The sequence below is a fragment of the Denticeps clupeoides genome, chromosome 14, assembly GCF_900700375.1.
Source record: "Denticeps clupeoides chromosome 14, fDenClu1.1, whole genome shotgun sequence".
NCBI lineage: Eukaryota > Metazoa > Chordata > Actinopteri > Clupeiformes > Denticipitidae > Denticeps > Denticeps clupeoides.
This window is the reverse complement of record NC_041720.1, coordinates 10,276,093-10,292,991: the sequence shown is the minus strand read 5'-3', so window position 1 is coordinate 10,292,991 and position 16,899 is coordinate 10,276,093. Positions and strand designations below refer to the sequence as shown.

Genomic DNA, 16,899 nt, shown 5'->3' with positions numbered 1-16,899 from the left:
TACTTCCAAAAACATTCAGCTTTGGTATTAATGAGTTTTTTTGGGTTCATTGAGAACATGGTTGTTGTTCAATAATAAAATTATTCCTCAAAAATACAACCTGCCTAATAATTCTGCACTCCCTGTAAGAATATCAAAATATATTCACAAAAGATATAAAACTAAAGTTACAAATAAATAAAATGTTATGGTAAAAGAAATGTACTAATACAAACATGTATCTATTTGAATAATGGGTTACATTAAAAGTAGATAAAGGAGTGCTTTATAGTTATCTCTATCTTAAAGAGAGAAGCTTAATATTTTTTTATTTTTTTTTATTTATAAAAAACATAAGATCACATTTCTGAGAAATCCTGATAAGGATGTGTTCATTGTGTTGTGTTTAGTGGCGTTAGTGTCAAAAAAAAGATACAAATTTCTTTATTCCTCTTTTGCAGAAACGAGCTAAAGGCCAGTACCTGTTCTTCAAAGTCTGCGAGAACCTGAACCTCATGGAGAAGGACTACTTCGGCCTGACCTTCAAAGACGCCGCTGACCAGAAGGTACAGCATAGGAGAGTAGATGGCGGCCTGATAACTGCTACCACGTGAGCGTTTGAGACTCGTCCAGCAGTGTGCCATGGTTCCAGCACAGCATCTGTTAGCTCGCAGACTGATGTCAGTTTGGTTTATAGCTGTAACACGACACTTTAATGTAGCTGGAGACGTTCCACGGCGTCTCCACGCGCAGACCGAGCTGCACACTGCATTCTTCTGCTAAACTCACAGTTGAGAGGACACTGATCTCTACGGTTCCACTGTGTGACTGACGAAAGCGTTATCAGTCTGCTTTTTCTTTCTTTATCACACGCAGTTTTTTTTTTTTTTTTTTTTTTTTTTTTTTAAATATCATTTAGTTGATCCTGTACACACACACTGTCCATGTTTTATGACTTGCGTTCAGATTACATCTCTCTTACACACACAAACCGCCACCACCTCTGGCACAGTAAGCCGCCTGATTGGTTGAGCTTCTGTATTCATTTGGGTCCCATGTTGACATTGGGTAGTGTAGAGGGGTGTGTGTCTATCTGTCTTTTAATTTCAAGTACCTGCTTCCTTGTCACCTTTCCCCCCCCCCTCAGGTTGTAAAATTTGCCTGTTCAATACAAACTGGGGATCAAAAAACTGTTCTGGCCATGTGATCATCGGTTATTTTACTATCTGCTTAATGTTGCTTAGCAACATCATCATCATCACAAAGCTGTGCTGTTTTGTATGAGGCTCTATATTTCATTTAAACCAATAGGGTATTATCATTATTTTTATATTATACTATAGTTTATATTATGTTAAGTGTTAAGTGCTCAGTCATTTTTCCCCCATGGTAACCAGCGTGGTAGGATGAAGTGGGTTTTATTAAATGAATGAGTTTTACTGGCCTAAACGCTGTAAACATAATAAAAGTCCCCACTGGCACATTCCTTCATGCTGCTTAGCTGGAAGCATGTCTCTGGAATGGTTGGTTTTTATTATTATTTTAACTCTTTATGCGTCACAGATGTTATTACATTCCCAGATGTGAGTTTGATCCCGCGCCCAGGTCTGCGCTGGGCCCGTTCCCCCAGAAAAGCAAGCGGAAGTTAATATATCCTCTCTGTTTTTCAGTGCTGGCTGGACCCCGCAAAGGAGATCAAACGGCAGATTCGCAGTAAGTGCTGTTTACTTTTTTGGTTCTTGTAAAAACGCTCTCTCGCTCGGCCACAGACCACCACGGAGGAGCTGCGATCCCAGAAACATCAGCTGATCTCTCTGAATATGCTGGCATATTCATTGGGACCCACTGTACAGATGTTAGTCACATTTTGTGAAATGCTCCCTATCACTCCCACAACTCCATTCCCCCTGCAAACCCGGTCTGAGATGGCTTTAAAGACTTGGAACACAGCGCTGAGGAAATGGCCGTGTCATGAAGTCATCTCTGCAATCAACGGGAATGGATTTGTTCCACCCATTTCACTGTGGACCTGAGAGAAGTGTGTTAAAAAGTGTGTGTATGAGAGTGTGTGTGAGAAATCGAGCCCTTGGTACTGCTGTCTTATTACTGCTGAGCGAGTGGCTGCTTGTGTTCGTGTCAAGTCTCCTGGACGTGGACTTCAGACTGACGTTGCCGCGGTGACTCAGCCTACAGAATGTTTCAAGGAGACCTGATGTGGAAAGGAGGGCAGGGCGTTGGAGGGGAGGATAGAAGTCCCTCTGCGCCTGTGACATTTTTCTGGAAGGTCATCACTATATAAATGGCTGCACTGACTAAAAGAATGCGGCGAAATTCTGTAAAAGGGAAAACAGACTAAACGACTCTCTTTGTCTAATTGATCTAATCACATTTCGATTTACTGCATGTCACATAATTGTAACCCAACGTCCCTCCCAGAGGGTTCAGTGTGTGTTCTTTCCCTTTCGTTTCTGAGAACAAGACAAACAACATGACTGAGGAGACATAGACTGGTGTGCAATGTGACACTCATTTTGACTTTAGCAGATGGCTGTTAGCAGTATGCGGTAGAATCATTACCAAAAATAAAAAAATGAAAAGATCACAGTTTGGAATGTCCTTACTCTGGGTCAAGGTGCAAGATTAGATTAAAGCCTGACGTCTGCCACGTTTGTCGTTTGTGAGAAGGTCCACATATGTGATTCTTTGTAGAGGAGCCAGTTCCACTATTCCTCCCCCCGCAGACCTGCTTTGGCCAAAAGGGCTGCAGCTACAATATGACCACTGTTGGCCACCCTTGGGAACAGTACCCCTTCAGTGTCTGTCTCATATTCCAAATTCCTCCAAAATGACACGTCTCTGCAGTGAGTAACCAACTTTCACATCAATAGATGTCAGTCGGACTGGATTTTGCGCGGATGTGCCGTGAGGAGAAGCCACTGTGGGGACCCGTCGCACGTCCAATCAGTGAGTGGCCTCATTGAGGCGCGAGGCGCAATCGGGACAGGAGACTGGCTGGTGCAGCACGGTCCTGAGGGAGCAGGGCGCCAGCTTCAGAAGAAATGGCTGTTGCTGTGCTCTCCCCTCCATCCTCATCCGGGGCTTCAGTTTAGTGTAATATATGATGAAGGGTTAGAGACTATTAGCAGTCATCACATCCGTGTGGTCAAAAATAGCAGTCAATCGTTAAGTCTGTTACGTCAGCAGTTCAGTGGATTTTTATCAATCAGCAGCGGTTACATAATATCATAAGTGGTGATTTCTGACCAGATAAAAACAAAAATTATATATATCCGCTTCAGCCATTGGTGGCTTAGTGCTAATGCTGCCCTCATTGGCCCGCTTTCCCCTATTTCTCTCTCTCCTCCTTCCTAGTCACTCAGTTGTTGCCTGGCAACATCTAGCCCCTCGCCACGTGTATCAGCTGGCAGCGTTGGCCAATGGCGGGCGTGGGGCTCCTCCAAATCGGGGAGTCACGTGACCTGCCATCAGAGAGACGCTCACCTTCCTGCCTCTGTATGGCATCAGCAAACCCGCACGTCATCCCCCGCCATTCTCGTTTCCGCGGTGTTAGAACGTTAACAGCAGTAGAAGATATATTTAAATAATTCACTGATACCCATGAGCTGCACAGAATCAGCCTCCGTCTAAGATAGATTTTTACAGCGCAGCTAAACCTTTTAAAAAGATGCGCAGATTTGTCTGTTTTTCCAGACAAAAGATCATTCAAGCATTTCACTATGGTTCAAAGGATGGTTGCAAAAAAAAAAAAACCCACAAATTTTCTTTACTTTGATTAAAAGCAGACATATGACACGTGAGAAACTCTTTAATAAAAATGTTTTGATATGAGTTGTTGAAATGCAACCTTTAGGCCATGGATCAGCCAGAAGAGCATGTTTTACCTGTGTTCTTCAGCTTTCTGCATATCTCTGGATTTTGAGTTCAAGCAGGATGTTGAGTTGAAGGAGCAGTCACCATCACACCCAGCCTAGAGAGGGCTGGCCGCATGGCCTGAGCAAGTAGGCTTCAAAGCCCACTGCTCGCCTCCACAGCAGGGACCAGCGGGGGCGTAATAGCTCACAGCTGCGGTTTCCTTTTTCACCTCTCTCCCTCTTATCCTCTTCTTTTCTCCCTTCTTTTCTCTCTCGCTCTGTATCTCTCTCTCTCTCCATTTTTTGCTCTGTGTCTCTCTCTTGGAGAACAGCTGTTGGAGAGACAGAGTTCCCTTTGCACATCTGGCATTAAGAGGCAGCGGTGCACTTTTTTTTTTGCCATTTATTTGACACTAACTGCATAATTTCGTCTTCTGCAGACACAAACACTCAAATTAATGGGTTTGTCAATCAGCAGAAACGGCAACATGAAAATTGATTAATTAAATGGATGAACCAGACTCTCTATGCATTTGTCAGTCATTGAGACAAGTCAGGATGAATTTTATTCCCTCTCTTTCTTATTTCCAGGCGCTCCGTGGCACTTTGTATTCAGCGTCAAGTTCTACCCTCCCGATCCTTCCCAGCTGACCGAGGACTTAACCAGGTGCTGTACCATCGACGGTTTAAATACAGTTCTGACGCCAAAAAATAAAGATGAATGGAGTCTGGGTTCAGGAGTTTAACTAAGCACGCACGCACACACAACGTCTGTTGGGGTGACCGATTTTGAGAGACCGCTTGAAAGTCGCAGACCAACATAACGGTTTTCCCAGTCGTGTAAACAAAGCACGTACAGTGCTCCGGCATGCAGCAGTGGTGGCTCTAGGCTTGTAACGAGCAAATATTTCAACTTCATGACTGTCCCTCTGTGAGAGATATATCTCTCTCGAACACACGCACACACGTATAAACACACGCCAGTGAAATGCTACCTTGACTCAAGTCTCTGGCAACCTTCCCGGTGCCGGAAGAATCAAGCGCCGAGCTGTTTACAGGCTGCTGTGGTTCAGATGTCAAACACCTACGGTGTTTTTAGTTAAGTGGCATTAGTGTTTGACCTAATCTATCATTCTGCATCTTAGAGCAGTTTTTTTTTTTTTTTTTTTTTAAAGCTAATCACTTTAACATTATTAAACATTACCACAATTTTCAAGCTGGGGCAAAGCTCTGCATGCAAATTTTGTGTGAACTGCTTTGTAGTGGTTCGTATCTGCGAGAGAAACTAACTACCTTGTCACATGTATACTGAATTGTGACATAAGTGTATGGGTGTACAAACTCTGGTGGGGGTTTGTATGTATCTTAGAACTGGTAGGATGTCAATGTCTAGTCCAAATGAATATTCATCCTGGGATGAAATATTTCCAATTCAAAAAATTTGTTGGCCATTGCTAACTGATATGGGGAATATATTTAGGAAGAATGGTATCCATCAGGCAATGTGTGAGAGGGAGCACTGAAGACACGATGCCTTACTTATAATTAAATCATGTTCTAAACTGAGGCTATGTGTATGAATATGAACTTTTGTGCCTATAGTGAAATTTTCAAACCCGCTTGTGTTTCCACCTACACATTTACATTAACATTTAGAGCATTTATCAGACACCATTATCCAGAGCAACTTACAATCAGTAGTTAAAGGGACAGTCACCCTGGAGCAATTTAGGGTTAAGTGTCTTGCTCAGGGACACAATAGTAGTTAGTGGGATTTGAACCTGGCTCTTCTGGTGAGTGTGTTACCCACTAGGCTACTGTGTGTTGCCTGAGAATGTTTCAATCAGGTGGCCCTGGTTTCATTTAGTCTCTCTGCTTATCTGCAGGTATCTCCTGTGCCTTCAGCTGCGCCAGGACATCGCCTCCGGCCGGCTGCCCTGCTCGTTCGTCACCCACACCCTGCTGGGCTCCTACGCGCTGCAGGCCGAGCTGGGCGACCATGACCCGGAGGAGCACCGCCTCGACTACATCAGCGACTTCCAGTTCGCCCCCTCCCAGAACAAGGAGCTGGAGGAGAAGGTGGTGGAGCTCCACAAATCTCACAGGTAGTGGGGCAGGGCCTCCACATTTTTGAAGTAATTATTATATTACTTATACTGAAGTGGCTGGAGTTGAGACAGGGTGGGGAGGAGCCTCAGACTTCCTTTCACCATATTTGGGTCTTTTTATTGCGCATTGAAGGGAATATGAATAGGCGGTAACATCTGCGTTCATCTGTGAAAGGAGGCCTTTACAGACTTCTCATCAGGCAGCCGCCCGCTGTTCTCACAAGGAAGTCATCTAATCCTATTGGTTCTGTTTTGAGTTCCATTGTATGTGGCTTTTGCACTGCCCCTGTAAATCCGAGCACCCTTTCCCCTCCGAAGCTCTAATCCTGTTTGCCTTGTTCCTCACAGGGGGATGACTCCTGCTCAGGCGGATGCCAATTTCCTAGAAAATGCCAAGAAACTTTCAATGTATGGCGTTGATCTGCACCATGCCAAGGTACTTTCATCCTCACCATGTGACCCCATATTACATGAACATGCAACAGTGATTTGATTAATTACTGGCTTTTGTCTTTTAAAGAATCATATTGGCCCAAATATAAGACTTTATTTTTTCTTCAGAACAGTCACAAAAAACATGGTATTGGTAAATGTTGCCAAATAGATAATTCGTTAATTTCATTTACCTTATTTTCTTTTTTCTTTTCTTAAACTTGTATGTCAACTAACACATGAGGTTCATGGGTAGCTTGGCAGCCATGCCCAGAGACATCCGTTTTGTTGTGGTCTCCTGGTGATTCTGTGCTAATTGCAACGTAGATGGTTCTGGGCCAGACAGAACAGGTTCAGATATGCCGTGAGCGAATGTGGCCTTTTTGATGTGGGTCACGATGAAAGCGGAGGATTTTGTCTGGAAGAAAAGCATATAGCGGTCCTCGTCAGCTGTACAAACACACAGAGCGGCGAGGAGCCGCTGCCTTTCCAGGTCAGGCGGGGGCAACGACCTCTGGGGTAGCATGGGAAACATGAACGCTTTCCCACTTGTTCACTTTCAGCGTCTCCCTCTTCCCAGTTCCTCCACCCCCATTTTGAACCACAAGGCCATGCGTTTGTGGTGTCCCCACGATCCATTCCCTCCAGCGGCAGAAGGATTTATCTGATCGTGCTAAGATGACTGACACCATTAGTCTGGGCGTGGTGTCAGAGGCCTCCGGGTTTTATTTACTTGTTACTGCAGCATTAATTTCTCATTAATCTGTCAGGAACAGAGTTAAAATAACTCTTAAATCCATGTCAGAGGATGGACTGTTTTCCAAACCACATTTTTAAAAAGATCAAATAAATAAATAAATGCCGATTTGTATGGAGTCTTAAACAGCAGTAATGGTGGATGGATATGTTCTCTAAAACTTAACTGTGAAGCCTTAAACTGTGTGTTTTTTTTTTTTTTTTTTTTTTTTTTTTGAGGGCGCAGAAAATCGAAAACGTGCTGAACTGACTGCATTGACCCTGTTAGTCCAGCCTATTTCTGGATCCAGGTTCTTCCCAGTAACAGACTGGGCAGCAATAAAAGCCACTGTATAGATTTAGATGTGGATAGAGAGATAGCAAAAGTGATTTGGAGTGAAAGCGCACGTTGCCGCCTAATAGTCTCTCTGCAGGGTCACATACATCAGCAGCCCTCGCGATGCATGATGAAATTCACAAAATCGATATATTCCATTTCTCAAATGACCCATTTCAGAAAAACAATTTATGTAAACAAGACACTGATTAATGGTTTAATGTTAAATGATTTATATTAAATCTTTTTAAATTGTGAAAGCTTCAGTTGCATTACCAGCTTAACAAATTATACAGGAACTGGAGCACTGATGCAGGGTGGAAATCTGAGCCTCTTTTACTGCTTTTCCACTAACAAAAGAAGATGGCAGATGAAGATGGCACAGAAGAAGAAGATAGACTCACATCTTAAGTTGACCAGTACATTAAAGACAAGATTCCAGTTCAGCTTATAACACCAACTTATATTTATTTATTATATAGCCCAAAATCACATACAGTATGCCTGAAAGGTGTTTGACAGGCCCTACAGTTGACACCCCCCCCCACACTTGATCCTTCTGCACACAAGTAAAAACTATAGGAGAGAGAAGAAAGGAGAGAGAAAAACAAGGAAGAAACCTTTGGATGGAGTGGTACAGAGAAGGACCAGCCTTCCAGGGTAGAGTGAGCCTGCAAATGGTGTTAGTGCGGGGTGGTGGTGATTTGTCCAATAAGAGGAAAAAGTCCTACAGTTGTAGAGGTGGAGAAGTCCAAAGTGTAGTCCAGTGTCATGGTGTACATAACGTGTCCATTATGATGCTACTGGTCCATTTGAAAATCCCTGAAGCTTTAGTTAAGGTGGTGGTGGATGTGGTGACCCTCTGGTTTGTTTCATGTTAAGTCGTTTTTTAGCAGTGGCCAGGAACCAGGATTTAATTCTCCCGTGGGACACTGCACAGGGTGCACACAATGAAAGGTGCTCTAAAGGTTCAACCATTCACCCCTTAGTCCGGTACTTTGCTCAGTGGCACTTTGGCGGTTTGGGATTCGAACCCGCAACCCACAGACCCATTTTTGACTTGTTTGTATGTGTTTGTGTTTGAACAGGACTCGGAGGGGGTGGATATCATGCTGGGAGTGTGTGCCAACGGCCTGCTCATCTACAAAGACCGTCTGAGGATAAATCGCTTTGCCTGGCCAAAAATCCTCAAGATCTCCTACAAGCGAAGCAACTTCTACATTAAAATCAGGCCAGGGGAGGTATGGAGCCTCGTACGGTTCTCTCTGGCGGCGAACCCAGACATTTCTGGCCTGTCCGTCTGTCTTCGTTGTTTTTACTGGGGTTAGTCCGTTACACGCTGTGTGGTTGGGTCTGTTAGCTGGAAGCTCTGCTGGTCGGAGGCTCGCTGCCAGACTCAGAGGGCGTTTTGATTGCACAGATGGAAAAGCTGAGATTCGTACATTTGTTCGCGATGAGGCCATGCAAGACGGTCTCTGAAGAGGGGCGGGAATTCATTCCTCCTTCATGCTTTTACTAGCTCAGACTCTTTTGTCTTGCTCACTGCTCCCCCCCCTTCTTCTTCTCACTTCCTTTCTCCCTGATATGGAACAGGCCGAGCAGTTTGAAAGCACCGTTGGCTTTAAGCTGCCAAATCACCGTGCAGCCAAGAAGGTGTGGAAGGTGTGTGTGGAGCACCACACCTTTTTCAGGTAACATCCTCTCACTCTCCTAATCACCCATAGAGCCAACATCCCAAGCGTGTTTCGCTGTATACTGTACAGTTTACACTGTAACAGTACAGTTTTAAACCCAAAACTGGTATCTTATATATTTATTTTTTGGTCAGAAATATTTTTATCAATGAAACAAAACACTGAGTAGAGTTACGATATAGATTAATCTTCTTACCTAGTTTAATATTTACACAAAACCCAAACCACAATTTCATCAAAGGGAGAGTATGGTCTACTCAAGAGCCTAAATGCCCTCATGTTATTGTAGGAAAGGGTCCCAAGTTTTATGGAATTTCTCACTTGATTTATTGAGGAAGGAGTGAATTTTTGTCAGGGCTTAAGTTTTGTTGATCACATCTCTCAACAACTGCATCACTACCCTTCCATCACAGAAGCACTGAATCAATTAGTTGTACCTTCTCCACCAAAATCCTGTTCTTATAACCACATAATCATTAAACTGTATATTTTGTTTAGTTCACAATGCTAAACAATTGCAACGTCCAAACAAATACATTTACACACTACTAAAAAGTGTACTTATCAAGTGACTGGTCCTATTCATTAAATGTCAAGCACTGAACTCGGCTCGGACAGTCAGAGATTAGAACCGGAAATATCCAGCCGATTTCCTGTTTGATCAGTGTCATTGGCTGGTCTCCAGGGAGCCGGTGTGCCCGAGATCTGTCTCTTGTGTGATGAAAAGCGGCAGACTCCGTTATATGTTTGTTCATCCAGGCAACTGGACCCACGGCCAAAACCACTGCTGTGTGGCTGCGGCGATTTAACAGCAGGGGTTTATGCTCTACTGCACCGGAGTAGGAAACAGGCCATTGCTGACACGTCCGTGGCCAAGCCTTCTTTGTAGAAATAGGAGAATAGTAGGACAGGGTAGAGCTGCCGATTTTTCCATTTGTCCTTTACATGTGAGCCAGGTGTGAAGCCTCAGGCCGGTCATGATATGTAATTATTAAATACAAACCTCATTTACTACCATTGTGTCTCCATTTAACTACTGATTGTAAGTTGCTCTGGATAAGGGCGTCTGGTAAATCAGGAGATATTGGGTTTGTTGAATGTCTTTTAATTCAGAAAGGTTTTGTCTTCTGTGGTTGAGTGTCTTTCATGTAATTGGTGGCCTTCAGATTTAGCTTCGTCTCTTGCTGATTGTGTTCCAGTGTGGTAAATGCATTACGGACCTCACATCACCCTAAAGCAAAAGTACTGGAGGAGTCATAATAAGTCCACTACTCGTAGGCTGAGATCATGATTGCAAATGTTTAATGTTCTGAAATATGGATGTGTGCACACACCCACGTAGTGGGAGTTGTGGATTGAGGAGATGTTGCCCAGATGTCAGAGTTTATGCACAAAGACAAGCCCAAGCTGTTTCATGTGTGCGCTAGTATTTCTGATCATGGAGGATATGGTGAGATATCAGTACTGGTCAGGCACATTAATGATTTAGTTGTTCCGGGGATAAAACATTATTTTCAGTTCTGGACCTTTTGCACAGTATGTATGTTGCCCAGGTCCCTACAAGAACAGCAAACGGAGTATGCGTGTGTGTGTGTAACCATAGCACTGCCTACACCTCAGTGAGCCCCTCCCCCACCACGATCTTCAGCCTGCTCCTCTCCGTTTTCTCCCCTGATAATATCTGCGCCCAAACACAGCTGTCGGCGAGCGCCTCCGCTGCCCAGGGAGCGGGAGGAGCCCAGAAACGCGATCCTGCGCATGGACTTGGATGTACATGGTTTTGGAAAACATGTTTGTGTTTGAATATGGGGATTGTCACACGGCTCTAGAGTCGTAGTGACATCTCCTGCCCTGGGCTTTGTTTTAAATCCCCATCAAGAAATGAATTCTAATCTAAATTGCTAAATTTGCTGTTTGCAAAAGGCAAAATTTGTTATAATGGAGGGATTTTCATTTGTAAACTGTAAAATTATCAATGGCAAGAAGGAGACCATTTGACCATTTTTTAACGTTTCCTGCAGATTGATGACCCCAGAGCCTCCCACTAAACCCAAATTCCTGACACTGGGCTCCAAGTTCCGGTACAGTGGCCGAACCCAGGCACAGACACGGCAGGCCAGCATCCTCATCGACAGACCCGCACCTTACTTCGAGCGTACCGCCAGCAAACGAATCTCCCGGAGCCTGGATGGAGGTGTGTGTGTGTGTGTCCATGTTGCTCTCAGTGGAGCATTGTCCCCCTGATCCCAACCCACTCATGCCTCCACCGCTTTCTGGGGCTCTGACTGGTATTATTCAGGCCCCACAGTTGAGATGCCTCATGGGACCGGCACCCAATTACATACAGTGCACCTTGGCGCTCGGATCAAAGAGAGTCTAAAACTCTTTGGTGTTCCAATGAAGGGAGTACTGGCAAAAAATCATAACCATTGAAAGCGAATCATTGTGGTCTGGACCTTTCAGGCTCAAAAGTAGAATTCGGAACTCACACAGTGAGCTCTATGGCCGGTCTGTCTTTTTTTTTTTTTTTTTTTTTGCTGTTCACAAGATAAAGCATGGGGTGTCACAGAGGCATTTTTACTCTTTCCCCAACTCCCTGTGGACAGGGTGCTGCGGCCGTAACATCCTCCTTGCGTGTCATTGTCTCTAGACAGGAAATGACTGCAGCATCTGTTTCCCTTGTTGTGGAGGGCCGAGGTTTGAGCTAGAGGCCTCTGGAAGCGAGGGAAATGAAAGAGTTTATGGATGGACAGTTCTGCACATTGAAAAGCTAAGGCCTGCACCGCTGAAGGATTTGGCAGTTATGGCACATTGCCGCATCTTGATCTTAAACGCTCTCAGCCCCGGAGCTTGTAAATGGTGGGCATCCAGCAATCTGGCTTCTAAATCATGGATATAAGATGCAGAAGTAGTCACATTGACCTTCCGAACGATAATTTCTCTGGGTCCTCAGGGTTGTGGGTCAGCCCAGCATCAGTCCTTCAGCTTCAATTTTAATCAGCAGATCTGTCATCACTTACTATTTTTATTACTCTTTTCATAGTGGCGTTCTATTTTTGAATAGTCAGCTTCCGAGTGCTCTTGAGGCCAGCTGGGAGCACGTCTCCCAACGTACATTAAACCTTTTATTATTTAAGACCCACTCTCAGCTTCTGTTGGTAGGCTGGTGTTATAAACTGGGCTGGAATGTTGTGCCATGTGGGCTCAGTAACGCACAGCAGTGATCTGTCGTCTCGGATCGAACACATGCAACCTGGACCAGCTTCTCTGGACGAGGCTTAGTTATGTCTAAGGTCCAGACTGTGCTAGGATTTGCCTTCGCTGGAATGTTCTGTGCGTCTGTTCTCGTGCTAGCATCCTTTTCCATGTCTTCTATAGCTATAAATAATTAAGCAGTCACTCAGAGAAGAGGGGCGCCTTGGGCGCCATGTTAACTTGCCCATGAACTGGGTAAAAGAATCTCACGTCAGCACACGCGTGGCTTAACAAATGCAATAGATCCTGTTTGAGCCTGGCTCTTCCTTTTTAGTGTACGGTCCGTCTAAAAGCATGCTATACCGCCCCCTGCTGGAGCATAAAATAAACCCTCTATCATGAGTTGGAATGAATAGGTGTGTAGGATGCCCATGACTTGATTCAAAAGTTCTAAAAACCTGGCCAAAAAGAGGACATGTCTGTGGAAAACAGGACTTCTGGTCACCCTGATGTACATATGTCTCTCACATACATACATCATCAAGGTGACCAGAAGTATATATATTTATATATATAAATCTAAAAACATAAACTCTTTCTGTCATTAATTGCCCACAGTCATTCGGCAGCAGGCAGGTGTGGAAAGAAATTGAAATCCAGAGCTATTCATTCTTTATTTAATGATGCAGTTCATGTTTTTAATGGCCACGCCCACAGTTTACAATTAAAACATGCACCTTCCTCATTAGACAGCTGTATTTGAGTATCCTAATGTCTCTTTTACTCTTGTCTAGCCCCAGTGGTGAGTGTAACTGATATGTCAGGCCAAACTGGGGAGAAAGAGAACGGACTGGAACCTGGCCTGGAAATGTCCTCTGACTCCAAGGTGAGTGTTATTCATAAGCTTTTTTTTATTATTATGTTGTTTTGTAGTGGTTTTGTTTTATTTGTCTTTTTTTTTTATTTATTTCATTTTATTTTTTAATTATTTGTCAAAGGGTTAACAGTGCTTTTTTTTTTTTTTTTTTTTTTTTTTTTTTTTTTTTCCTCTGACTGTTTCCCTGGTAAATGCCACATGGCGCTGTCGGTTTATTGTGATTTTAATACCCTGCTCTCTCCAGTGCCCAGTCCACTGTCCCACTGACTCCACCCAGGCGTCTGGGACCTATCACTCTCTTTTCCCGTTATAAGAACTCTTCCTACGGCACCACAGAATTTATCAGCTATCAAAGAACGTATTCAGCCTGTCGGCGTAGCTGTGATCCAGCGCATTCCGCTGTGGTGGGGTTGTTGAAGGGCGGGCACAGTCTGACTGGTCTTGGAACAGCGGTTTACTCCATAACAGAATGAGACTGGCTACGGGGATAACGCGTTCACACTGCAAAGGCAGACAAGGAAATTTATGCTTTATACTTTTTATTCCTGGAAACTACTGGTGACGCGTGGTGTCTAGTCATGGACCGTTCTAGAATGTGTTTCCTGTACCCGCCCCTCCCCTCCATCACTGCCCCGCCCACTTCTTCAGCACTGTGGGACCCTTCTGTCCCCTCAGTGTCCTGTCTTTACCCGCCCACACCCCCGTTGCGTCTCAGCACTCCTGACCTGCTCTGTCTCACGAACTAACTCTGTTTCTCTTTCCTTTTCTTCCTTCCCCTGGCACACACCCCTCCAATTTAATTTGCCATACACATTTGTGTTATTTTATTTATTTGTTTATTGTTTACTTGCACGGTCCACTTGTTTTTATTGTATGGGATGGGGGGGGGTGATGTCACAGTCCCTCTTCATGTTCCCATTCTCTCCTTCGTCCTCCACCCTGTCTTCCCTACCCCCTACTTTGGACACCATTTCTGAGCTGGACGTCCTCTCCGACATTTCGGAGGATGACGCCCTCTCGTGGGAGGGACACCTTGATGAGGAGGAGAATGGTATTTGCCCCCCGGATTTGTCAGAGCATGCTGCCACTGCTGCTGTGACTGAGGGTGACTTGCTTATAGCCTCCTTGCCTGCATTTCCCCTCTCTCCATCGTCTCCATCCTCCTCTTCCCCGGCTCGTGAGTGCTGTGCTGAGCTGATGGAGGTCCAGCCAGCTGCTGGAGAAGCGCAGCCACATCTGGGCTTCTACTTGTTGGGGCTGTGTAAAGGCCTGCACTTCCCCACCCTGCTGGATGAGGATGGCTACCTGTGCCTCCCCAGCCTCCCCGAGGACTCCCTGTCCTTCATACCCACCGGGCTGCAGCGCTACCTGCCACTGTCCTCCCCGTCCCTCCTGCCCTCCTTCCTCCTCATCTTCGGCGTGCTGCTGTCCACGCTGCAGTCTCTGGCCCTGGCACTGCTCCTCGCCCTGCCGCTGGCTCTCTCCCTCTGCTACCTGGAGCACAGGGTGCCCTCCCGCCCCCCTCCAGTCACGGCCACCGAGCCGGGCACGCAGGTGGAGATGTGCGACCCCGCGGCCTGAAACAACCCCCCCCCCCTCTCCCAGAACCCCCCCCACGCGTGCCTCACACCCTGCAGCCTGTCTGTGTGCCACCTCCTGCCCCACTGTCTCCACCCCGACCCCCCTCTCCTCACTCCCCCCGCCAGCTTTTTGGTGTCAAGCAGTCTCGGTTTTAGACCTTCTGATCTTCAGCGTTAGTGGATTTAGGGGGAAAATATCCTCTCATCCCCACTTTCCAGTAGCTCTATTCTTATGTGAGGCGTTCTGCTGATCCACCAATGACCTCTAACCTTTACTCTAATTATAATAAGGACCTCTTTGTGTAGCATAATGTGCTGACACTAGTCATTTCCTGTAATAAGATAGCCACTCTGCCTGCGCCTTGTAAAAATCTGCGTCTTTCAAAAAAAATTTTGTCCCCCATATTTTGTATACTGAAGGTTAATCTTATCTAGTACCTTCATTTTTTGGCAACTCAAATGATCATTTCCCCCCCCATGAACACCTCCTAAACAATGTCTTCAGGTATTTCATACAGGTATTTAATCTTTTAAACTCCCTTTACACACCCCCACCCACCCAACTCGTTGCAACTTGCCAGCTTCAAAGATGAGGAGTGGCATCCCCCCCGCATCATCACACCATGTGTGTATGGTTATACATGTGTATGGATGCGCGTGCGTTTCACACCTTTTCTGCTGGGAAATCAGGGACCTTCCCATCATCCATTTCACCGTGTCTCCTCCCCCTCTCCCCTGCCCTTTCTTGAAATGCTACTTCAACCACTCCCGCCACCTTAACCATTATAGGTGGAAGGGGAGGTGCCCAGCGAGGGAGCGGCCGCCGCCAACACCGCCGAGGTTTGTGGGGCTTCTTGCACCTATCCCATCATGCCTTGCTCTTTCTGGTCCAGTTTGAATACCTGTGCTGGGAGCGTGGTCGGGATGCGTGCTTACTTAACCTGTGTTTTTTCCCTCCCTCACTGTGCTGACAGATGGAAGTAGATGAGTCTCAGGGCGCACAGATAAAGGTCCACTGCCATACTCACTCCATTACGCTACTTATTTTTTATATTTACTTTTTATTTTGTGTATGTTGTGGTTGCTGGCCCTGTTTATTGCATTTTACTGTGGTTTGTCTCCTTTCTTAATTTGTCTCTTGATTTTTGTTAATTTTTTTGGTCAATTCTGTGCTGTTCTTTTGGATTTCAATGGTTTACTCTTTGATATAAAAGAGTACAATGCACTGAGGGCTGCTGATCTGACCTTAGCACAATTAACACCCGCTGGTAAGGGAGAGATTTTTGTCCACAAGAACACTGCCTGTTTGAATAGCCCCTCAGTGTTTGGAGCTCTTTTTTTTTTTTTTTTTTTTTTTTTATACAGATGTTTTGTCAATCTGGGATCTCCTTTTAAAGCTGCATTGACATATGCTAAAACTGCAGATTGTACTGCTAACCTGCAATGATGAACCAAAACAGCAAAACCTTCACATTGATCCCATTCATCACCACATCAAGACCTGAAAATAACTTTATAATAAATATGTACTTAAAAGTAAACATTAAAGATTTATTTCATTTTGCACACATAGTGAATGGAGAGCAATCAACAATAAAAAATACTAAGATGCTCATAATAATGTTGCATCAAGCCAAGCCAATACAACTTTCACAGTAATAAACTAGCACATTTGTAACTGTAACATATCATTATTAAAACTATTTTATGATATTTGTAACCAAAACTGCATCATTGCCAAATAACACGGCAATCTCCAGTTTTAGCAGGATTCACTACCGCTTTAAACCTCTGTCTCTTGAACAGCCTTGGTGTTGCAAACTCTATTTTTTATTTTATTTTTTTTTTGTTTCACTTTTTGCATTCTACAGAGCAAGTTGAGAGTGCAGGGGGAAAATATATATGTCAGACATAGCAATTTAATGTTGGAGGTTGGTATGCCTACAAGCCTTCGACTATAGGAGTCGACCTCCCTGTCTTCTCTTGGCTGCTGGCTTCTGTCCTCTCACTCTCAAACTGAGTGTGTGTGTGTGTGTGTGTGTGTGTGTGTGTGTGTGTGTGTGTGTGAGCGTGCTCATTCAGCCTGAGTG

General features: G+C 44.8%; 1 protein-coding gene across 17 annotated transcripts in view; it reads left to right on the top strand.

Moving 5' to 3' along the window:
• epb41l2 (erythrocyte membrane protein band 4.1 like 2) overlaps positions 1 to 16,899 on the top strand; it is a 57,717-nt gene that overhangs the window by 28,706 nt on the left and 12,112 nt on the right. For 12 of the 17 annotated variants that reach the window (XM_029002717.1, XM_029002727.1, XM_029002726.1 and 9 more), the window contains exons 4-14: positions 441 to 545; positions 1,650 to 1,692; positions 4,443 to 4,518; positions 5,738 to 5,956; positions 6,308 to 6,395; positions 8,552 to 8,704; positions 9,057 to 9,154; positions 11,179 to 11,351; positions 13,147 to 13,238; positions 15,599 to 15,649; positions 15,784 to 15,819. In XM_029002717.1, the coding sequence (XP_028858550.1) occupies positions 441 to 545; positions 1,650 to 1,692; positions 4,443 to 4,518; positions 5,738 to 5,956; positions 6,308 to 6,395; positions 8,552 to 8,704; positions 9,057 to 9,154; positions 11,179 to 11,351; positions 13,147 to 13,238; positions 15,599 to 15,649; positions 15,784 to 15,819 (1,134 nt within the window). Of the gene's footprint in view, positions 1 to 440; positions 546 to 1,649; positions 1,693 to 4,442; positions 4,519 to 5,737; positions 5,957 to 6,307; positions 6,396 to 8,551; positions 8,705 to 9,056; positions 9,155 to 11,178; positions 11,352 to 13,146; positions 13,239 to 15,598; positions 15,650 to 15,783; positions 15,820 to 16,680; positions 16,741 to 16,899 lie in introns of all 17 variants that reach the window. The other 5 variants (XM_029002725.1, XM_029002719.1, XM_029002729.1 and 2 more) reach the window with 3 other exon arrangements.